Source organism: Gossypium raimondii, chromosome 13 (assembly GCF_025698545.1).
Source record: "Gossypium raimondii isolate GPD5lz chromosome 13, ASM2569854v1, whole genome shotgun sequence".
NCBI classification, from domain to species: domain Eukaryota; kingdom Viridiplantae; phylum Streptophyta; class Magnoliopsida; order Malvales; family Malvaceae; genus Gossypium; species Gossypium raimondii.
Genome location: NC_068577.1, coordinates 28,340,902 through 28,366,727, shown reverse-complemented (window position 1 = coordinate 28,366,727; position 25,826 = coordinate 28,340,902). Strand labels below are relative to the sequence as shown.

Below are 25,826 nucleotides of genomic sequence, written 5' to 3'. Positions count from 1 at the left end.
TCATATCTAAATCTCGTGAAAATTCATATAAAACCTTTTTTTTTCCGATTCTCCCATTTATTATATGAACATTTAAATATAATTCAAAATTCAATAATCAAGTATCTAAAACTATAAAACACAAGGGAAAAATTACACAAATTAAATATAAATTGTATATCTCACTAAATTAAATTACACAAATTAAATATAAATTGTATATCTCACTAAATTTCCCTACACTTAAACTATGCTTGTCCCAAGCATAACAAAACTAAAACCTAAACAGAACACATTACGGTATGCTGACTCATGCAACTATGCACTTAAACAAGAAATTAAATTATTAATGCATTGGCACAAAGAACTATAACAATGATGAGGTTGTAAAGCACGAATAAAAGTTTAGAATGGCATAATGGTCTCAGGAAGTCCACAAATTATTTAGAATTAAGAAAAAGGGACAACCTATATGTGAAATCTTATGTATGCATTAAATAGTAATAAGCAAAGCAATCTTGGTTTCATATGTCTACTAGCAATTATTCATGCATGACATTAGCACTGTTCACCGACGTTAAAGGAAATTGGGAGTTTGGGGACCAATCCATCGCTAAATTATTTCCCAGGTAAATATATTTAAAAAAAATTCATATATTCATGTATTTAGTATATGGTCTAAAAATATAAAATTGGTTCAAAAAGTTTTTCTCTTGAAATCAATAGCTTCCCCGAAGAAAGAACAACCCAATGAAAATAACAGACTCCCATCGTCAGTAAACAAAACAAGTACTAAAACCTTCCAAAAGAAAAAAAAAAGAACCCATATAAAAAAAGAGAGCTTAAAAATCAGCGAAGGACCTGGAGAAATGATGAGCTAAATGATGAAGAGTTGATGAGATGCGGTAGAGAGCTGAACGGTGAAGAGTTGATGAACTGAACGGTGGAGAGTACTTTTCTCTCAAATGAGCGGCTTTAGCAGGAGGACGAAAGGGAAAAAGGGGGGAGTAGAAGTTAAAGGTTGTTAAAACATTGGTTATAATTTCAGTTTATTTTTTAAGGTAATTTTAATTTTTAATAGTGATAATTTTAAATATTTTATAAATTTATTTAAAATTAGTTAACTATATCTATTTGTTCTAAAACTTCCTTACAAAAAATATTTATCATTATTTAACAAGAATTTTTATTTTATTTTATATTTTCAAAATATTAAAATATGCTTTGAGTCTCTATACATTTTATACATTTTAAATTTAATTTTTAATTTTTATTTTTAATAATTTAGTCTTTATATTTTTAATATTTAAAATTTTAAGTACAACTGTAACATCATTAAATTTTTAAATTAAATTTAAGGATGTGGTATTTTGAAATTAAAAAAAATACTAGGCTAAATTTCTTAAAATAAAAATAAAGAAACTAAATTTCAAATAAAAAATATAGGTCGTTAGTACATCTTTCAATCTTTTAAAATATAATTTAATTAATTATATCCATTACACGTCCATTGGAAAAATATTATTACTATGTATAATTTCAATCTTTGTCACGAAAATGTCCAACACTATTTATAATCTCAATCAGGCACAATAATTTCTCTTCATTTATAAAATTATTTTCTAAAAAATAATTTAATTAATTAATTCATTAATTAAATTCGTCACAAATCCGTCATAAAATTCAGTTACTATTTATAATGTTAATATTTCTAATGGAATCTTCGTCACAAGTCTATCACTAAATTCCGTCACAATGAATAGTTGAGTCTGAAAAGTTATTTTTTGTCGTTGTCACTATTCTGTCACTGAAAACCTAAAACAGTGATAGAAATTTGCGATGGAAAATTTTTTTGTCACTGTTAGGTCAATTTCTAGTAGTGAATGTTTTAGTTTGTATTTTTATAAAAATATTATTTTGACTCTTTTTAAATGGTTGGTGGTTGAATTCGACCTTTTTTTTAAGTTAAGAATTAAATTTAGTTAAAAAAAGGGGTTAAATTAGTAATAGATATAAAAATTAAATTAAATGGTAAACTATATCATTAGTCACTAAACAATGGGCAAGTTTCTGTTTTAGTCACTTTAATTAAAAAGTTACAATTTAGTCGCTAATATTTTCATTTTTTTAGTCACCCGACTGTTAAGTAGACTTTTGAGTTGGTATAATAACAATTCTAGTCATCGGTTTCTATACTTTCTACCAATTTGACCTAAATTATACATAAAATGATAAAATTTAAAATTCTTTTAAAATTTAGAAAATTATAAAAAACAAAATTTATATAAAATTAAATAAAATAAAAATAAAATAATGAGAGAGAAAATGAGGAAAATTATTTTAAACCCTCCAAATTTTCTCTCTATATTATATGTACAGAAATATCCAATATTCAATCCTCAAAATAACATAGAAAAAAATTAAACAAAATTATTACTTTTTTTACCTCGACACAACTTTTTCATTATAAAAAAGAAAAAATCAGAATATAATTTATTTTTACAAATTGAGTTTTGAAAATAAATTAAATGAATTGAAATTATGAATTGAGCCTCAAAAATATTCTAGTATAATATTTTGTTTTTCTTTTGCCTAAAAATTGTATCACAATCAATTTCACAAGCCTCTTTAATATTAATTTTGAATGTTCTTCAAGGGCATGAGACTTGACTTGATGACATTACAAATTTGGTTTCGAGAAAACTTGAAAAATATATAGTGATCTATTTTTGTTTTAATTTGTTATTTTATTCTATTAATTGATAATTTTTTATTTTCCCCACATATTAATTCTTCAACAACATATTTAAGAATTTATTTCTCTAGAAACTTTATATAGAATTTTCTATTTTAAATAATTTTGAGCTTTTTCATAATTTTTATATAGAATCAAGGTCAAAGTGATAGAAAATATAAAAGCTAAGGACTAACTTTGTTATTATAACAACTAAAAAATACCACTTAATGATAAGTGACAAAAAATATTTTAAAAACGTCGAGACAAAATTGTAATTTGTTTAGTTAAAAGACCAAAAAGAAAATATACTCATAATTTAGTGGGTTGTTAACTAGTGAGGTGAACAAGGAAAGAAGATAAAGGTAGGATATGTGAGAGAAGGATGAAAGTTGGGAAAAGATATCTATTTTTCTGGGAGAATCTCGAGATCCAGGGGAAAAAGAAGTTGCCTATAAGCTGTTTGAATGACCCTTTTATTATGGGGGACAAGCTTAACTACGAGTCCTAAGATCGTTGAGTTGAAGTTTGATTTAATACATTTGGTAGTGATGGTGATGTGACGTCTTAAGATGAGATATGTTAGGGCAACTAGCAATCAATTACTTTGGGTTTCAACATGACCCTCACATAGTCTTAGTAGAGCTATCCCTTTTCAAAGTTCGCCAAGTTGGGGTTTGCAAACTAGCCTAGGCTCGCAATGTGGTTGGTTCCATTAGGAGACATGTGTTCAACTTTCTATGGCTACACGACCAGGTTCACAATGTATGCTGTAAGGTCCGTGAAACCCATTACACAAGGTATAGCATGGGTAAACCACCCTATTGGTCACTTTAAATAGGTGTCGTTCCTATTTTGACCTCCCCAATTTTTTTTTGTTAATTTGGTTACCAAAAAAAGAAATTGACTAAATTGGTCACTCCATTGTTACATAGTAAGAGAAGTCTAACGGTGCATTTCCACATTAGTCACCCTAAAATTAGGGTAAATTACTTGTTAATCATTCTAAAGAGGAGTCGTCCTTATTTTGGTCAATCCAAAATTATTTCATACAAATGCATTGTTAATTCTCCTGTTATTATTTAACGGTGATGTGATCAATTTAAATTTTTTTAGATAACTAAATTAACAATTAAAAAGTTGGAGTAACCGAAATAAAAACGTCTCCTACTTAAAACAATTTACAATATAGATTACAATATAGTTTACTAAAAGCTGGCTCGTGTACTAACCAAAACATGACTGCATTTGTTTAATGTCATTTTCCCTCGTAGGTATATATTATTAAAAATCGCCAAAAGCCAGCATTCGTTGTGAGTATCTCCTGTTTTGTAGGCGATTATTTCCGAGGAAAGTCTTCGTTGGACCTACTTTATATCCTTCCAAATATATAGGTGTATATTGATTTTTTGTTTCTTTTTTCAATTACGTTCCTTTCTATATATTCCCTTTTAATTAATTTACCGGAATAAAAATTGATTTCCAAAACCCTTTTGTCTTGGCTTTAGATCCCCGTTTTTGAATTATAATAGCTGGACACATTGAAATTAATAAAATTAAATATTGAATATGAAAATGGAAATGGAAAATGTTTCGTTTATTTTATTGTAAACTAATTTCTCCAATGCACTATTAATTATATAATTTTCTTATAAAATATTGTAAAACAATTTACACATAATATTTCATAGATCAAATATTTTGAATTAATTGAAATATTTTTACTAACGCCATATAATTAATTACTTAAATTTTTTTGACATTATACATTTAAGGTCGATTAATAATTTATAATGGTTAAATAGTATAGTTAAAGTGTAATTAATTATTTAAAATTTTTATGATTCAAATAATTTCTCTTATTTTTCAACAATAAGGATTACATTAATTTAACATAAAAGATGATGATGTGTCAAGTAATGAAACTATTCTCGTATCACAAAAATAACTGTCACGTAAACAATTTCCTTATATATTTGTATACATTAAAACATATAATATATATAATTATTGGAATAATTATATACAATTTTGCTTCATTGAGTGTTGTAATATTTGAAGATGATTTTGTATAATTTTGTAAATGAAAATTTAGTTTTAGTACTGATACCAATGTAGTATTTAGATTTATTTATTCTGTTAAATATGTACAATACATCAAAACTAATGCTTCATCTTTATAAAAGTAATTAAATCAAAATTTTATACCTATAATTACAGTAATTAAAATTCATGTGAACACCCTTTACATATTAAATCAAAATAAAAATCTATTCATATATTCATAAATTATATGCTACGCCTTTGAATTGTTTTGTCTCATTCTCTCATTTAACCCCATAAATTCACCATGATTCTAAACATTCAAACCATCTCCAACTCACCTTCTTCCTCTAACAATGGCTGCCATCGTCTCTCTTTTCGCCTTTGTTTTTGCCATTGTTGGTCTCTCTAATCTTTCCCTTATTCAAGCTCAAAAGGGTGGTTTCAGTGTTGAATTAATCCACCGTGACTCCCCAAAGTCTCCCTTATACAATCATTTAGATACTACCTACAATCGTGTAACCAATGCCTTGCGTCGTTCTTTTAATAGAGTTCATCGTTTCAAACCGACTTCTGTGTCAACAATGGAAGCCGAAGCCGATGTTATTGCAGATTCGGGTGAATACTTGATGAATATATCAATTGGAACCCCAGCTTTTGATATTGTCGCCATTGCTGATACGGGAAGTGATCTTATTTGGACTCAATGCAAGCCTTGTTCTCAGTGTTTCCCGCAAAACGCCCCTCTTTTCGACCCCACCGCATCATCAACATATAAAAAGTTTTCTTGCAGAACAAGTCAATGTGGGGATGTTGAAGGAACATCTTGTTCAAGTAACGGTTCATGCCAATATTCAGTCTCTTATGGCGATGGATCTTACTCAAAGGGCGAAGTTGCTGCTGATACACTCACCTTGGATTCTACGACGGGTAGTCCAGTCGTGGTTCCAAATGTTATTATGGGTTGCGGACATGATAATGATGGAAGCTTCGACGAGAATACCTCTGGCATCATCGGCCTTGGAGGTGGCGACTCTTCGTTGATTTCCCAATTAGGAACTACAGTTGATGGCAAATTCTCCTACTGCTTATTGCCCTTTTCCGAAGCTGGAAATTCAAGCAAGATGAACTTCGGTTCCGATGCCATTGTTTCTGGTAACGGAGCTGTTTCGACTCCATTAACCAAACAATCCCCTCAAACTTTCTACTTCCTCACCTTGGAAGCAATCAGTGTGGGAACCAACCGAATAAAGTATACGGATAAACCTTTTGGAACAGACCAAGGGAACATCATCATCGATTCCGGTACGACATTGACTCTTTTACCAGATGATTTTTACTCGGAACTCGAATCAGCGGTGTCTAGCATGATCAATGCGACGAAGGTTAATGGTCCCGAGGGTCTGAATTTATGTTACGATGCTACAACAGAGTTTGCAGTGCCAGATATTACAGTTCATTTCAGTGGTGCAGATGTAAAATTGCAGCCATTAAACACCTTCGTCTTGGTTTCTGAGACAGTTGCTTGCTTTACATTCAGTCCCGTTCCAAATTTCGCCATCTATGGTAACTTGGCTCAGATGAATTTCTTGGTTGGATATGATACTATTAAACAGACGGTGTGGTTCAAACCTTCGGTTTGCTCTAATTGTTGGAAAAATATGGACATTACATATATAATAAGCATAATTACATGTTATTATTTATTAACTCAAATTAAAAGTGATTTAATTTAGTTAAAGTTTATTGAGTTTTAGTTATTAAATAAAGTATGTGCCAAAATATGTGTAAGTTTTGATTATTTATAACTTGAGGGTTTTATAATTAAGTGACATAACTTTTGGTTACTTATAATTTTTTATTTGTAACTATTGGAATACTATATATATTCTAAAATTGTTCCAACAATCTTCCCCCCATTTTTAAAATATTCTAGATTTTGATATTTCTTGAAATCAATTACATAAATGAAGGTGTCTTACAATTGAACCTTCACTGATTGAAAACATTTAATCGAAATGTTATGGTAGACTATGCTTTGAACCAACTATTGTATTTGATTTACCAAACAAATATTACACAAAAATGCCAACACCAGTCAATGCACAATATCTAGAAACGTTATTATGGTCATGTGTTTGTAACTTCTTTTCATAAGTGTTATTAGAGCCAAGCCCTTGAGCTTTTAGAAGCAACCACACTTCCACTCACATAAGTAGATCCCATCAAGAGTGTTCCCGTAATTATAACACTAACATATTTATGTTATGGGTCTATTAAGAGTATAATACTCATCCTTCCCCTTATCATTACGGGTACCTAACACTTTTACCTTGGGATAATTATATATTATTTTATAGTGCTAGTAGTCACATACCGATGATGTAATTTGTCTCATTGAACTTAAGACTTGATGTTATACCAAGCGTTGAGATGAGTTTAAATCATGAGTAATTCAAATATTATTGGCTTGTCCCTCATCCCTAATTTCCGAATTTTCAAAATAGCTATATTAATTATCAATACAAAATAGTAAAACTTTATATTTATTTGTGTTTTTAAAATTCACAAGACCAGCATCCTCACCATGTTCAATTACCCATTTTTTTGCAAAAGAATGCTATCAAGGATATCCTTTCTACTATTGTCAAATTATAGTGATCACTTTATCTTTTCTAAATTATGACAATTTCATATTTGACTACTTTATTTTATTTCTTGATATCCAAGAAATTAATTTCACAAACACCAAATATATAAAACCATACATCATGTCTTTTTCAGCAAGTAAGTTACTGTAAAGAGGCCTCGAATCCCTTGGTGAAACTAGACAACATATTTGCTATTTGTTATAGCTTCTTTTCAAATTCAATACATGACTTTAAAACCTTTTTTTTTTCTGCATTCATAGTTAAATAACATTATTTGTTTTAACACACCATGCATATATAATGGTATAACATATACAGTCATATTAGAGGATAATCAATTGTCCAATCAAGTGACTATAAAATTGCACATTTATTCACCCTTCACCATGGATATTATAAACTAACTATGATCAAAATCATGTCCATCACCTAAATGGGTCAAATAGCATTCATATTGCTATTTTAATACTCACGAGATCTTTTATTCATGGCTTCCAAAGTAAATTTCAAAATTTACTACATATCAAAATTTTATAGAACCACGAGATTATAGATAATATCCAAGCCATATATAAAAATGACATACACATCGTAAATATGCACAATATGATCTCGATTTCAAATATATTATTATCACGTTATATATTCTCACCGAAAATTTCATACCGAATAGTGGTTTTATTATATAAGTCAATACTTTCTACTATTCTACATGTACTAGAAAAATTAACCATGCTATGCATATAGCTTATTTCATTTCTAATCAAAATCACTTTTACTCCAAATTTTATAACATAGAATAAAAATGTGTAATCATATATAAAACTCATTTAGCTTAAGGTTATTTAACAAAAAAATAACCAAAATTATTTTATATTACATGATCACCTACAAACTTTCAGTTTTAGCAATGAAAATGATGTTTCATCAATATCATCCAAAATGCTAGTTACTAATATCATGATTTAAATAAATAAATAATATTATATCTCAAATTAAATATATATATCATAAAAAGAAATAATACTTTTGGACTAAAATTTCACTCACAAATTGGATGGAATGAATTAAATTTTAATTCTCCAAACTTATTGTTTATTTATAATGTACTGCATAAGTGACTCTTTAAAAAAATCACTTTTCAAGTTGCATTTTATTGTTTTAAGAAACCATTTCAATTCAACCTTTTAAAAGTAATTGTTGGATTCAATAGCACTACTTTTTGGCTTAGGAAGGTTGTCTCGAATGGTCATAATGCTTCTATTGGATAGAAGTCTTCAACTAATGTTTGAACCATGTCGTCACCATTCAAAACAAAAATATTATTTCGATCCAGTAATAAATCATTTCCAAACCATACATTTTCATTCCATCCATCTTCTTTCTTTCTTTCTTTCTTTCTTATGATATATAATATATATTATATAATTCTATACCAATCATAATCATGCATCTTAAAATGACATGCACACAATAAACTAGCATTTGATTTTTGTGAAATAATTGATGCATAAGACACCCACATCTTTTGCGTAGTGCAATTCAATAAACACATAACAATTGAAATATAATTCATGCAATAAGAGTAAAACAATAAATTTAACATACCTTTTCTTGAGATAAAGGTTTCTTCTAAATCAAAATTTAACAAGATCATTGACTTTCATGCGACCACATTTTCCGATATCCATCCTTAAATTATAGACAAGCCTTCTTTAATTTCTCATAAATTACAAAAAATAGAACCTTAAAATTGTTGATATGTGGGGATAAAAATAAATTTATGTGAAATTAACAAAGATTTCAATGCATGTATAAATGTCAATTTCTTTAAGGTTCTATTCGCACCACATATATTATGTTGTGCAAAAGAGTTACTGGCAAATGATCTTCGGGGATACAATAAAATCCAATGACTATTTACGTTTTGTACTGTCAAAAATAGTTCATTGAGCACTAAGTGGAGCATAGCAAGGATATCAGTTTCTATAAAGAATTTCTCCAATAATTATTTGTAGAACAATTTAGGAATATAAAAGATGGTGGAAGAATAGAAAGAAACTTTGTTTCTATGTTTTTCTGTGTGTCATATAAATGAAATTTCAATTCTATTTATACGAGGTCTCATGTCTCTTCATAGGGACATAACTACTTGGATAATTATGACTATTTGTTAATAATTACCAAGTGGCATAACTTTTGATTGCTTATAATTTTTCATTTGCAACTATTAGAATACTATATATATTTTAAAAACGTTGCAACATTCTTGGGGGAAATTGCAGAGCAAAGTTGAAAATAATCAGCGGCAAAAAACTGGGACAACTTGCGTCCCTGCATGTGCATGACATTAGCACTGTTCACCGACGTTAAAGGAAATTGGGAGTTTGGGACCAATCCATCGCTAAATTATTTCCCAGGTAAAGATATTAAAAAAATTCATATATTCATGTATTTATTATATGGTCTAAAAATATATAATTGGTTCAAAAAGTTTTGCTCTTGAAATCAATATTCAATAGCTTCCACGAAGAAAGAACAACCCAATGAAAATAGCAGAACTCCCATCGTCAGTAAACAAAACAACGAAAACCTTCCCAAAAAAAAAAAAAAACAAAGAAGTAAAGAACTCATATAAAAAAAGAGAGCTTAAAAATCAACGAAGTACATGGAGAAATGATGAGCTGAATGATGAAGAGTTGATGAGATGCGGTAGAGAGCTGAACGGTGAAGAGTTGATGAACTGAACGGTGGAGAGTACTTTTCTCTCAAATGAGCGGCTTTAGCAGGAGGACGGAAGGGAAAAACGGGGAAGTAGAAGTTAAAGGCTTTCTTTTGTGCGTATGATATATTTCTTAAAACATTGGTTATAATTTCAATTTATATTTAAGGTAATTTTAATTTTTATAGTGATAATTTTAATTAATTTATAATTTATTAAATTAAATAACTACATCTATTTGTTTTAAAACTTTATTACAAAAATATTTATCATTATTTAACAAGAATTTTTATTTAAATTTTATATTTTAAAAATATTAAAATATGTTTCAGTCTCTATATTCTTTATATATTTGGAATTTAATTTTTCAACTTTTGTTTTAAAATTATGCCTTATATTTTTATATTTAAAATTTCAAGTACAACTGTAACATCATTAAAATTCTTCATTAATTTTGCAAGTATGACATTTTGAAATTTAAAAAATACTACTTTAATTTTATCAAAAAATAAAATACTACCTTAATAGAGCGACTAAATTTATTAAAATAAAAATAAAAGACTAAATTTCAAATACAAAAATATAGTAACTTATTACATCTTTTAGTCATTTAAAATATAATTTAATTAATTATACCCATCACACGTCCATTGGAAAAATATTATTACTATGTATAATTTTAATCTTTGTAATGAAAATGTCCAACACTATTTATAATCTCAATCAGGCACAATAATTTCTCTTGCTAAAAAAACAGCGAATTTAACAAAACAGATAAACATCTAATTAAATAGTAAACTATATCATTAGTTACTAAACTATGGGTAAATTTTGTTTTGTCACTTTACTAAAAAATTACAATTTAGTTGCTAATGTTTTGATTTTTTAGTCACCCGACTATTAAGTGGACTTTTGAGTTAGTATAATAACAATTTTAGTCATCGGTTTCTATACTTTATACCAATTTGACCCTAATTATGCATAAAATGATAAAAATGAAATTCTTTTAAAAATTTAAAAATCATTAAAATTAAAAATTATATAAGAGTAAATAAAATTTAAAATAAATAATGAGAGAGAAAATGAGGAAAATTATTTTAAACCCTCCAAAATTTCTCTCTATATTATATGTATAGAAATATCCAATACCCAATCCTTAAAATAACATAGAAAAACATAAAAACATTAAGTCATTATAAAATAAAAGATAGAGAATACGAACAAAGAGATTAGGAGAGTAAAGAGAGAGCGTATTTTATTAATCAATCGAATATTTACAAAGCTTCTCTAAAGCTTCTATTTATAGGCATAAGAAGTATAAATGAAGTAGAGATATACTTCTAATTACTATTAGAGTTTAAAGCATATCAAAACTTATCTTAATCTTGATGGACGTCCACTTAATAATATATTCATAACACTCCCCCTTGGATGTCTCCATTGGTAGATAATATGTCTCGTTAAAATCTTACTAAGATAAAAACCTTGTGGGAAAAAAATTCCTATTGAAGGAAAAAGAGTATACATATCTATAATACGCATAATATGCTATTAAAAACCTTACCAGGAAAACCCAATGGGACAAAATCTTGGTTAAGGAAAACAGAGTACAACGTGTATTTACTCCCCCTCATGAAAACATCACATACTATCTCATATTCTATGTATTCTATCTTTAATACTAGCTTTTCAAAGGACCATTTGAACTTATTTGCTAAGCATTTATATCAACATTTTTTTGAAAGTCATGAATGAGGGAAAATTTTGGGGAAATATATTTTGATCTCTTTAGGAGCTTCAACAATAATCATAACAAACTTTAATCATGATCTCTATAAAAATAAAATATGAATTTTGGATCATTTTATAATCCTCTTTCAACTACTATTGACTAAGTCAAATTTATCACATATGATCAATTATTTTCAATTCATATAAATGAAAAATTTCTCATTAATTTCAATATGCTTCCAGCATTCTAAATCCTTGATGGATTTTAATATAAAGTTTACTATATAGTGATTCATAAAATGTTGTAACAACAACCAGTAGATGCAAGTTAAATCTTTTATGAACTATTAGTTTAATAATATATCTAAAGGTTATTGTATCCACCACAAAAGAATATTATATCTTTTCATAATCAATGTCAAGAGTTAGCAAAAATTTCATATTTTATTCCATTTTGCAAAACTACTTCATTTGCACCCTCACTGGCTTTATTATACCTTTAGATATTTAGACTAATGGTCTAAAACTCCATAAATTTAATTGTACTTGAGTTGCATCTTTCTATTTTGACCAATTTATCCCATACCTATATTTCTCAATAGGTTTATTCAAGATCCTCCTTATATTTCATTATTTCAACAATAATATTGCATGCAAAATCATTGTCGACCACTTTTATTATCGGTTCGACATTTTCTCAAATTGACATAACTTATCGAGATATCTTATTTTCACTATTTTAATCTTCAGTTTTAGGTACCTGAATCTCTTTTGGAATTTTACTTATTAGTTATGTCTTGATTCTTTTTTGGATCACCCGCCTTCACTATATGACCATCTAGATTTATTATTTTCTTTTCTGAGAATTTTTATAGTTGGAGCTTGTAATGAGTTGTCCTTATTTAACTTCTGGTTCAAATTATTGTCCCCCTAACTCATTACAAGTTATTATTTCTCTCCCCCTAATGTCATGAAAACTATCAAATCAAAATAGTAATCACAAATCATGTCATAATTGAATCTTCAATACATTTAAAACATATAATAATACAAGGAGACTCGTAATTAATATATATTCCCAACTTCCTTTGAGTATTCACTCATCTTGGTTGTGGTGGACCAATTGGAACAGATACGCACATACAAAAATTCAAAGATGAGAAATATTTAGCTCTTGACCAAAAATCAATTGTAATGGGGAGTATTTATAACTTATTGGCTTGATGCGTACAACACGTAGATCAACATAATCTCATGTTGAAATAGGAAGTTTAGTTCCCATAAGTAATGGTTTAGACATTAACTAGAGGCGTTCAATCAATAATTTTTCTAAACCATTATGCGCATCATAAATAACAGACTTTGACAAAAAATTTTCAAACTCAATTAATAAAAGACTGAGATATAAACTCATCAGCATTAACAAGATGAATTGTCTTAATTGCATGATCTTAAATTAATTATTTAAACAAGCAATCTTGCAAGTGACAGGTCGCAAGTTGATAAGACATATGTGATTATTTTGTAGATGCATCTACCAAAATCATATAATATCAAAACCATCCACATGATGGATGAATGAGCCCATATTCATTTCAGAAATGTAAGACATTAAATCTCAACTTTAGCTAGTGAGTTTCTAACAATCAATTTTCATTGAGAACAAGCAACAAATGAGAATTCTTTAAATTAAAGAATCTTCTGGTTTTTTAATGAATGTCCATATGAATTCTCAATTATTTATGCACCATATATGATCCAGGATGGTCTAACTGGTCACACCAAGTAGTAAATGTATTTGTATCAGTAAACTTCTGATTTACTTTAATATGCATTTTAATTGTACTAATTTGTAACAAATTAATACTTTTACTATCACTCCTTTTACTTTGTATCCACATATAAGTACTATTGTAGCATTTACTATTGGAAATGTCTAAAACAATATGAAGTCTATATTGCCATTAAGTCAATAAATATAATTTTCAAATAATTATATGCAATGTTCTCTTTAGAGAATATGCCAAAATATTTAAATGCAGGGCATTTGGTCTAGTGGTATGATTCTCACTTCAGGTGCAAGAGCCCCAAGTTCGATTCAAAATACTTTTAAAACCCTTTTAACAAGAGTTTTACATAATCAGTTAACTTTCAAGAATGACTGCCTAGGTCATGTATAGAAACAAGTCCATACTAAATATATCAATAAAAGTCACATCTCAAACATAAAAATATGACATAATGAAAAAACTAGCAATTTTTTTCATAACCATCATCATAAATATGCATGAAATTTAATTCAAAATTCGACCATTCATGCTCATAAAACTTTTCATTTACAATTGCTCATGTCATTTCTCTAAATAATTAACAAATAAAATAATATAAAAACTATGAACTACTATTTTAACAATTCTTTGAACTAAATCAAATCCAAATAACCATAAAATTCATTGGTTTATTAACACAAATTTGAATACTAGATATGTTTTAATCAAATATATTATTTAATTATAAAACCTACTATAGCGACATAAATAAATCAGTTAATATTCATTTTCATGAACAAATGAGATGCTTAAAACAATATGTAACCCATGTAATCAAAACTTAAAAGAAGACCATCTCAAATATTTAAACCATATATCAAGTAGATTTAATATTTAAAGATGTACCCTTTTTTCTCTATTGAGTCTTGATGATTTTATAAAGAAGTAAGAAAATTAAACTCCAGTAGTAGACTTTGAATCCATTAAAATATATTAATAGCAAACTTTGAGAGTGGATCTTATTTTCCGGTATACAATGTACATAACCAATGATTTTTCATATATAAGTTTTCTCTCTTGCAAGTTCTCATCACTAATATTTTTCCATGTAATTTTAATTGAGAACTTATTCGAATACTATAGAGTTATACTCACAATTAAGAAAAAAAACTTGCAACTTCAGATGCATCCAACCATAACGTGCTTTAGATAGAATTACCATATTCTATTACTCATAAGTAGATGTTTCATAGTCAAATTTTTTACTTTCAACCCTTTAACGGAATGATGAAAAATATCACAAAGATAGTCACAATCAATTCAATTTAATAACAAGAGTAATCAATAACTCAATCCTCCCTTTTTCATCCTTTCAAAATAGATATTTATAGTAATAGTGATTTATATGAAATATAATCTTTTCTTCATTCACAATCTCAATATGATATCCATTATAATGAATATGTTTTAAAACAAATGCATTAACCATCACAAATTTTGTGTTTTTCGGTATTGATATATTAGCTCTTCTAGAGCTTTCAACTAATTTTGTACTATTAAATTTTGGAATAATATTTGTTTGTTTCACTACCAAATAAGATAAATGTTTTCTATTTGTAATGATAGAATTCATTATTACATTATCATATCCTTCCTCAAAGAATATTAACAAAAACAAAGTATTTGGGCATACGCCACATATGTAGCCAATAATCTTTCATATCACATTGATAACATAAGTTATCTTTACCCTTTGAATAGTTATCTTGAGAACTCTCATTGTTCTCTTATTTATTACTATGTTCCCACTTTTAGTGGTTCATGATTATATCTTTTATTTTCTTTATGTTTGCATTCACTTCAGGGAATGAAACAAATCTAGTAGGACAAACTTCTAAACACATCCATTGATTCTTTATTTCATAATCACCATCGCAAACATACGTGCATTTCAAATCAGAACCTATCTATTTGTGTTTGTCATGATTAGTCTTCAATTATAATAAACATGATATAATAAATAAATCATAGTAAAACATACCAAGATCTTTAACACCATCGTCGTCACCTTGGCTATTATCACGAGCACTATTACTAGTACTAAAATAACTATGCTTTCATAAGAACATACTACATATAACTTATAGAATCTTATGATGCTTTAATATATTTTGTACTTCATAATTCAATCTAAAAGGTATAATCCAATTATTCATAAATAATAATAAAAATCTCTTTAAAGGGGACCAATATCATAAAAACTTATATTTTACGTCGATAATTAATATATCTTTAAACAATCATTTAAAAATAATTTATTATAAAATTTTATTAGAAAACCTTATGAACCCATCGATATTCAATAGTATAGCTTAATAATTTGATTAGACTTAAAACAAATAAATAATAATTATACCTCAAAAATATTGAAGCTCCTTACCAATTTAAATTATGCTCTATAAATCCAAAATCCATGTTGAGGTAAAAAAATAAAATAAAATTCACTATCCAAAGCAATGGACTACAGTGTCCATCTTGGTGTTGAGCCTCTTTCTGTAAACTCAAACCTTTCATCCGGAGTAAGATGCTTTTACCAACTTTAATAAGAAGTAAAATAAGTTAATTAAAATAATATCAAATTAATTTAACTTAGTTGAAAATTAATCTAGATATAAAACACTAAATAGATAAAAATTTTCTACGAAGAGTTACAAATAACAGCAGGCGAAAAGCAACAAGTAATGGAGAATCAGGGAAGTAAGCACTCAATTTGAATAGCAACAGCAGTAGTAAATAACCATGTAAAGAAGCAAAGGAGCCAACGAAACAAAAAAAATAAGGGTAATTTTAGTGGTCGAAGGCTAAATTTTCGTATTATGGAGGAGGCTTAATGGTTTGCAAAGTTACTGCTGATTTAATCCACAACTAAGATAATTAAGTGAGAATCGTGCTGATAACATATTATAAAATAAAATCCAGAGAGTAAAGAATAAAGAGAATGGAGAGTAAAGAGATAGCGTATTTTTATTGATCAATTGGGATATTTTCAAAACTTCTCCAAAGTCTCTATTTATAGGCATAAGAAGTATAAATGAAGTAGAGATCTACTTCTAATTACTATTAGAGTTTAAAGTAAATCAAAACTTATCTTGATTTTGATGAACATCCACTTAATCGATATTCATAACATAAGCAAAATTATTACTTTTTTGTTTTAGTTTTATCTCTTACGTCTCTTGACATGGCTTTTTCGTTATAAGAAAATAAAAAAATTAGCATATAAATTATTTTTACAAATTGAGTTTTGAAAAATATATTAAATGAATTGGAATTATAAATTGAGTTTGAAAAACATTCAAGTATATTTTGTATTTTTTGCCTAAAAATGATATTAGAATTGATTTCACAAGCCTCTGTAATATCAATTTTAGATGTTCTTCAAGGACATGGAAGTTGACTTGAAGATATTACTAATATGGGTTCGAGAAAAACTTGAAAAGTACATAATGATCTATTTTTTGTTTTGTTCTGTTTTTAATTTGTTATTGAATTCTATTAAATGATAAGTTTTTTTATTTTCCATATTAACAACATATTCAAGAATTTATTTCTCTACAATATTTATATAGAATTTTCTATTTTAAATAATTTTGAGTTTTCTTCATAATTTTTATATAGAATCAAATTTAAAGTGATAGAAAATATAAAAGTTAAGGACTAAAATTGTTATTATAACAACTAAAAAACCACTTAACATCAAGTGACAAAAAATAATTTAAAAATATTAGAGACAAAATTGTAATTTTTTAGTTAAAAGAACAAAAAGAAAACTTACCCATAGTTTAGTGGGTTGTTAACCAGTGAGGTGAACTAGGAAATAAGATAAAGGTAGGATATGAAAGAGAAGGATGAAAGTTGAGAAAAGATCAATATTTTTCTTGGAGAGAGTCTAGAGATTCAGGGGATGAAGAAATCGCTTGTGAGTTGTTTGCATGATCCTTTAATAGTGGGGGACAAGCTTAGGTAGGAGTCCTATGACCGTTGAGTGGAAGTGTAATTTAATACCCTTGACAATGACAATGATGTGATGTCCTAGGATGAGACATGTTAGAGCGACTAGCAATCAAATACTCTAGGTCTCTACATGGTCCTCACATAGTCTTAGTAGAGCTATCCCTTTTCAAAGTTTGCAAAGTTAGGGTTTTTGAACTAGCCTAGGCTCATAATGTGGTTAGTTCAATTGGGAGATGATAACCTTTGAAAAGATACTTCAAGCCTTTAGATTGAATTAATTGTTTGTGATTAAGTACATAAATTTGCATTTTCAGATATTTTTAGAACATTGCATAACGAAGCTTGGATTGTGCTATAAATGTTATTATTGGTTAGTTTTATTATTGGGGAAGAAATGTGTTGGTTGTAGCCGACAGCAGGTGCAGGATGAAAAAGAGGAGAAAAAAAGTGTAGGAAAATGAAGGAAGTGAAATATTGCCATGGCAAAATGATGGTTAGATTGCCAATAAGAATGCCATGGCAATACCAGGAAGATGACACAACACTCAGTCCACGTTACTCTTAGCCAGCTGTACTTGTACCAGATAAATCACCCTGAAAAAGAGGAAGCAAAAGGTGTGTGCTGAGAGGGAGAGACCTACCCTATAAAGAAGGAAAGAGAAAAGAGAAAAGAGGATCCGAAGAGAGAAGAATTGGAGAGCAATTTTTTCTCTCTGCATCAGATTCACATGAAAAATCTTAGAGAAAAAGAGAGGAAAAGTTAGCAACTTACAGAGCAGAGTAGTCATAGACGCAAGGAAGGGGAAGAGAAATAAGACCTAAATTTTACATAAAATCTCATTATTAAAGTGAAAGTTGGAGTAGCGAGAGCTTCCTACAGCTCTGACTTTGCTTTCTGATTTGAATTTGTGATTCATAAACTTAAATGAAGAAGTTGAATGGTTTTGCTTTGGACTTGAATGTCCAACCCATGAGCTAAATCTCATTAGGTTGGAATTGTTTGGGTGGATTCTTATTATCTTTAATGCCCATGGTTTGATTTTGAGTAGGTTACTATTTCATTCAATTTGTGATTATTTTAAATGCATGCATGCAAGCTATAGACATAGATAATTGTATGTTGTATGTTATTAGATTTGATTTAATTTGGGAAAGATTAAATAGATTGGATTATTTTCAAATGATATAGGTAAGTATATGAAAGAATATTTGCAACACTCTAGACATAAAATTTGTAATCTGTACAAGGAAAGGAAGAACAATCTATATATCATTCTAGAGTTCTATAGAATACAAAAACTCAAAATGACAACTTAAAGTCTGGCTCTTGAAAGAAGCATACTGTAGTAGAGAGTCCTTAAGCAGTATAATAGTCAAGATTTTGCCATGACATTATTCTGATATAAAAAAAAAGCTTGAGTAATTCTAACCTTTATCCTTCAACAGTACAAATCTTCCCTCCTTATTCTTTGAGAATTGCCACAACATTTAAATTGCCCTAGCATATTTTCATTCATAATTGATTTTATTAAGTCATTCATTAAATTTCTTTATGAATTTGTCATCTATTCCTTATATGCAGTTTAATTAGTTAATTTCATAATAAATAACCAATTATTTTAATAAATTCCTATCCCTATGGAGACAATACTCACTCATCACTTTATTACTTGATTCAACGTGTATACTTGCTCATTCGCATTACACATTCACACGCGACAAATTTTTGGCACCGTTGCTGGGGATCGACAACATTGGAAAAAGTTTGGTGTGTTATTATTTTTTTATTTTGTTAGTTTAGCCTAATTAGTTGTTTTGATTTTTTTTGTTTGTTGGTGCATGAGTAGAGATATTTTAGCAATTGAAGAGTATTCTTCTGATTTAGAAATTGAAAGAATTAGAAATGATCAAGTTAGAGAAGAGTCATTACATCAGGAAGGAAGGGATGTTGATATTCCTCGAATAATAGATGACAGAGACAAATCCATCAGAGAACATGTAGTGCCGATCGTAGATGATCTGAATCTAGGAATTGTTAGGCCGCATATTATTCATTGCAAGATCGTGCCAGAGCATGGTTAAATGCATTGCCGTTAGGTACGGTGGCATCTTGGAATGAAATTTGTTAGAGGATTTTGCTGAGATATAATCCTTTGAACATGAATGCGAAAATAAGGAACGATATTATGTCCTTTCGATAATTTGAGGATGAAATATTATATGAAGCATAAGAGTGATTCAAGGAGTTAATTAGAAAATGTCCGTTGCATGGCTTTTAATATTGGACTCAAATGGAAATTTTTTACAATAGATTGAATGCGCATACAAGGATGGTGGTTGACGCATCGGCCAATGGGACTTTGCTCAATAAATCATATAATGAGGCATATGAAATTCTGGAAAGGATAGCAAACAAGGATTATCAATACCCTACTACAAGAGTATGGACTGTCAGAGAAGTTTCTGGAGCAATGGAACTTGACGTGATTACTTCCCTAACAACTCAGGTATCATCTTTAAAGAATTTGATTAAAACACTGAAAAGACTAGCTGCAGTGGAGGAAATAAAAATAGCCAAGTTAGCATGTGTTTATTGGGGAAAAGATCATGTTTTTGATGAATGCCCATTGAATCTAGCCTCAGTTTATTATATAGGAAATTTTAATCGCAACAACAACCCATATTCTAGCACATATAATCCAGGGTGGAAGCAACATCCCAACTTCTGTTGGAGTAATCTAGGGGTGGGAAATTCCAGCAATGCTGTTCGATAGATTGTTGTGAGTGTACCACCTGGATACGGTCAACTCATGCCACGACAAAATGTTCTGCAAAATTTAGCTTCGAGTTCTTCATCGATGGAAGATCTATTGAAGGAATACATGACCAAGAATGATACTATCATTCAAAGTCAAGCTGCATCTTTAAGATCTTTAGAGAATCAAGTGGGGCAAATTGCCAAATCATTAAGCTCAAGACTACAAGGAGCAATGCCGAGTGATACAAAAAATTCATGATCTTAAGGAAAGAAATAGTGCCAAGCCATTACGCTCAGAAGTGGTACGCAACTATTAGGAGTTGTTAATGACACCACTATTGAAGAATGTATTTCAGTTTTCACAAATAAGAATAATTTAGAACCAGTAGTGGAGCAGGCTACAAAGGAAAAGAGTAACCAAAAAAATGTTGAAGTAGGTTCATCTTGTGTTGCCAATAAAAATGCCACGGCACAACAACCTGAATAAATGGAAGGAAGGCACCGCCACCTTTCCCTCAGCATTTCTGAAAATCTAAGCAAGATTTTCAATTCAAGAAATTCTTGGAAGTTCTAAAGAAATTACATAACAACATATCGTTGCTAGAAGCATTGAAACAAATGTCCAACTATGTGAAATTCATGAAAGATATCTTATCAAAATAAATAAGGTTAGGGGAGTTTGAAATTGTTGCTCTCACTGAAGGATGCACAAGAATGCTGAGAAACAAATTGCCACCAAAACTGAAGGATCTAGGAAGTTTTACTATACCTTTCTCTATTAGAAACCATTATGTAGGCAAAACATTATGCGACTTAGGTGAAAGTATAAATCTAATGCCTATGTCTATTTTCAAGAAGCTAGGAATAGGGAAAGCGAGACCTACAACTGTCAGTTTACAATTAGCTGATCATTCATATGCACATCCAGAAGGTAAAATAGAAGACGTGTTGGTAAGAGTTGACAAATTTATTTTTTCAGTCTGTTTTAGTATTTTGGAATGTGAGGCTGATAAAGAGGTACCAATCATACTCGGGAAACCTTTTTTACAACCGGTAGAACATCAATTCATGTACAAAAAGGTGAACTAACTATGAGAGTTAATGATCAGCAGATAACTTTTAATGTTTTCGATGCTATGGAGTGTGCAGGTATAGATGAAAACACGCTTTTGAGATTGTTGACACAATAGTTCAGGAAGAATTTTCAAAAGTTTATTACAATAATTGTAATGACGATGTAGACTCATTTGAGTTAATTAAAGCAGAAATGATTGAAGAGCTTTGTGAACTAATGGAAGTTAAGCAAATTGGGGATGAATCAAGGAGAAGTTTCGAACCATTAAATTTATCAGACCATTCTTTTAAACCTCATCATTTGATCAAGAAGCTCAATTATTGAAAGTTTTAAAGAAATCTAAGAAAGTATTGAGATGGATGATTATGGATATCAAAGGAATCAGTCCATCAATCTATATGCACAAGATATTACTAGAGGATTGCCATGGAAAATCTATCGAGCAGCAGAGAAGACTGAATCCCAATATGAAGGAAGTTGCCAAAAAGGAGATTATCAAATGGCTTGATGCTGGAATCATATACCCAATTTAAGATAGTTCTTGGGTGAGCCCTGTTTAATGTGTACCTAAAAAAGGGGGTGTCATCGTGGTAAACAATGATAACAACAAACTCATTCCTACTCGTACTGTCATGGGATGGAGGGTTTGTATGGACTATTGGAAACTCAACAAAGCAACAAGGAAGGACCATTTTCTTCTGTCATTTATCGACCAAACGTTAGATAGATTAGGGAAAGCATTCTATTGTCTTCTAGATGGTAATTCGGGGTATAACCAGATTGCCATAGCTCTTATTGATCAAGAGAAGACCACATTCACATATCCTTATGAAACTTTTGCATTCTGATGAATGCCATGTAGATTATGCAATGCCCTTGCAACATTTTAGCGTGGCATGAATGCAATATTTTTGGGCATAGTGGGGAAATTTTTAGAAGTTTTTATGGATGATTTTTTGGTGTTTGGCGATACTTTTGAAGATTGTTTAAAAAATATGGAGTTAGTTCTTTGTCGGTGTGAAGAAACCAACCTTGTTCTCAATTGGGAGAAGTGCCACTTCATGGTCTGTGAAGACATTGTTTTCAGACATAAAATTTCCTAGCAAGAGATTGACGTCGACAAAGCAAAAATAGAAGTTATTGAGAAATTGCCACCACCCTCAACAGTTAAAAGTATTCACAGTTTTCTTGGCCATGTAGAATTTTATCGACGATTCATCAAAGATTTTTCAAAAATATCAAAATCCTTACGTACATTGTTAGAACACAATAGATCTTTCAATTTTGATGAGCAGTGCTGATAAGAATTTGAGTTGAAAAAGTGGCTAGTCACAGCACTAATAGTCATAGCACCAGATTGGACTTTACCATTCGAACTTATGTGTGATGCTAGTGATTTTGACGTAGGGGCAGTACTTGGGAAAAGAAAGGACAAGGTATTTCATGCTATCTACTACCTAAGCCGTACATTAACTGATTCACAACTAAATTATACCACCACTAAGAAGGAGTTTTTAGCTGTGGAATTTTCCTTCAACAAATTTAGAGCTTATTTAGTAGGAACCAAAGTTACTGTGTATACAAACCACTTTGCTATTAAATACTTGGTGGCCAAAAAAGACACAAAGCCTAGATTAATTCGATGGATACTACTACTGCAGGAATTTTATTTGAAAATTAGAGATAGTAAAGGCACAGGAAATCAAGTGGCTAATCACTTGTCTTAAACTAAAGCAAGAAATGAATATGGTAAAATTCAGCACATTTAGGACGAGTTTTTAGATGAGCAACTGTTAGTTGCCACCTGCCTTAACCAATCAAAGACAAAGGAAATTTCTCCATGATGCCAAGTAGTATTATTGGGATAAGCCATTTTTATTCAAATATTGTGCAAACCAGGTAATTCGAATGTGTATTCCAGATGACGAGATTCAAAGTATTTTATTTCATTGTCATTCAGCACCATATGGAGGACACTTTGGGGAGCATGAGAATTGCTGCAAAAGTTCTCCAATCTGATTTTTATTGACCAACCATGTTTAAAAATCTCATGAATTTTTCCAAGTTTGCGATTGCTGTCAAAGAACTGAAAATCTATCGAGGAGGTATGAAATGCCCTTGCAAACTATTTTAGAAGTGGAACTATTTGACATTTAGGGAATTGATTTTTTGGGTCCATTCCCACCTTTTTGGGGCAATGTATATGTACTTTTAGCTGTTGATTATGTCTCCAAGTGGGTTAAGGATGTTGCTTTACCAATAAATGATTGTTAGATCGGTACTCAAATTTCTACATAAGAATATTTTTACCAGGTTTAGTACCCCTCATGCTCTAATTAGTGATGAAGGTTCATACTTTGATTGCACATTAGTTGCTAATGCTCTAAACATGTATGGAGTTAAACATAAAATTGTCATAACATACCATCCCAAAGACAAATGGATAGGTGGAAGTCTCTAATAGAGAGATTAAACAAATTTTGGATATGGTAGTTAATCCCAGCCGCATAGATTTGGTCATCCAGATTGGATGAAGCTTGATAGGCATATCACACTGCATTCAAGACACCATTGGGGATGTCGCCTTTCAAGTTTGTTTATGGGAAACCCTATCATTTGCCCGTTGAACTTGAACACAAGACATATTGGGCAATTAAGAAATTGAATATGGATTGGAGTGCTGCTAGTACCAACTACCTATTAGAGTTGAATGAGATGGAAGAATGTCAAGCACAAGCCTATGAGAATGCCAAGCTGTACAAAGAAAACACAAAATGATGGGACAAACACAAAATTTTGCCACGACAATTACACCTGGACAACAGGTCTTGTTATTCAATTCCAGGCTTAAACTGTTTCCTAGAAAATTGAAATCTAGTTGGTCTGGCCCATTCGAGATAGTGCATGTCTATCCTCATGGAGCTGTAGAAGTTAAAGACAACAAAACTGGTTCCATTTTCAAAGTTAGTGGCCAACGGTTAAAGCACTACTTTGGAGCCTTTATAATTCGTGATAAAAATTCCATCATTTTTTGAATTGTTTAATATTTCTTTCCTATTTTGTTTTATTCATTTAGTTTTCTTTTAATATCTTTGTTTAGTTTCTTCAATAAGTTTACTTAACTGTTATTTTCTTTTGTTACAGGTACATTGTGGCCTAGGTTTGAGAAATCAGCCCATTTAATATATTAGTTAATTTTAATTTACTAATTTTTCCATTATTTTTCTTTTCCCGCTCAATTTTTTTTTTCTATGCCAGGGCACAATCTTAGGTTAATCTTAGCCTCCACGTCATTGCTATATTTTCTCTCACATTTTATCCTAGTCGATTCACTTCTTTTCTAACTTATTTTTCGTTTCATCTTCTTCAACTTTCTCTACTTTACTCCATAAAAATATAAATGTATCACCTTTTTTTATTTTCCAGTCACTATTGTCTCTCCAATGGCTCGCTAAGCACCATCTTCTTCCACCTTTGTGCCTTCGAACATTCTTTAGCAAAATCGCAGAAGAAAAGTATACCCAGAACATATCAAAGAGGCCATTTTGTCTGGAAAAAGGTTTCCTTTTCCAAGATGTACCATTTATGGGCTATTCTGAAATAATCTCTTCTATAATGGAGAAACATGGATGGCAAATCTTTTATCTCCACCCCGATGATGTTCTCACCAAAGTAGTGAAGGAATTTTGTACTTATCTCACCTCTCCTGATAATGCTTTTATATATGTGTGCAGTGCCTCGGTGATGTTCGATGAAGACTCCATCAATGCACAATATGGGTTATCTGATAGCCCCGATGAACACGCCCAATTTGTCAAGACTATGACAACTGAAAGACTCCACCAAGTTCTGACAGATTTATGTGTCAAGGGGACGAAGTCGACAATTTCTTAAAATGATTGCTATATCATTGGCCGTGTATTGTTGAAGCCTCACTGCAGAGTTTGGTATCGTTTCCTTAAAACTCGTCTCATCCCTTCTACTCACAGCTCAAATGTTTCAAAAAAAATATCTGTTATTATTGCACTCGATTATGATGGGCAAAAAGATCAATATTGGAAGCATTATCTTTATATAAGTCTTCCGTTGCTCTCAAAATAATGTCGATACCTTAAATTGTTCGTCACTTATTACAACACTTTGTCAAATGGCGAAGGTTCCTATTCAAGCGAATGAAGACACAATCCCCAACAAAGGATATATATATCAAAGCAACTCGCCCTAAGATTTTCTGGGGAGGAAATGCCAAGGCATCCGGGTTCCACATCTACATCGTCACCACCTATGAATACTGATGCTACTTTATCAACATCTCATAGTAACTTTGAGTAGAAAGTGATTGATGCACTT

General features: G+C 30.0%; 1 protein-coding gene and 1 non-coding gene across 2 annotated transcripts; one reads left to right on the top strand and one right to left on the bottom strand.

The window, feature by feature from the left end:
• Window positions 1-5,112: 5,112 nt before the first annotated feature.
• LOC105781490 (aspartic proteinase CDR1) lies at window positions 5,113-19,725 on the top strand. The gene is made up of 2 exons (XM_012606027.2): window positions 5,113-6,406; window positions 19,502-19,725. Exons 1-2 carry the CDS (start codon window positions 5,113-5,115, stop codon window positions 19,723-19,725), a joined length of 1,518 nt encoding a protein of 505 aa, XP_012461481.1.
• An 86-nt stretch (window positions 19,726-19,811) lies between these two features.
• On the bottom strand, window positions 19,812-19,918 carry LOC128036365 (small nucleolar RNA R71). The gene has a single exon (XR_008193162.1). It is a non-coding gene; the product is annotated as a small nucleolar RNA R71 (small nucleolar RNA).
• Between the last annotated feature and the right edge of the window lie 5,908 nt (window positions 19,919-25,826).

Excerpts from the sequence above, each read along its gene's own strand:
- LOC105781490 (XM_012606027.2), top strand. The coding sequence starts at position 5,113 with ATGGCTGCCATCGTCTCTCTTTTCGCCTTTGTTTTTGCCATTGTTGGT. Across the intron at positions 6,407-19,501 it reads ACCTTCGGTTTGCTCTAATT|CAATTGAAGAGTATTCTTCT; the intron begins GTTGGAAAAATA and ends GAGATATTTTAG.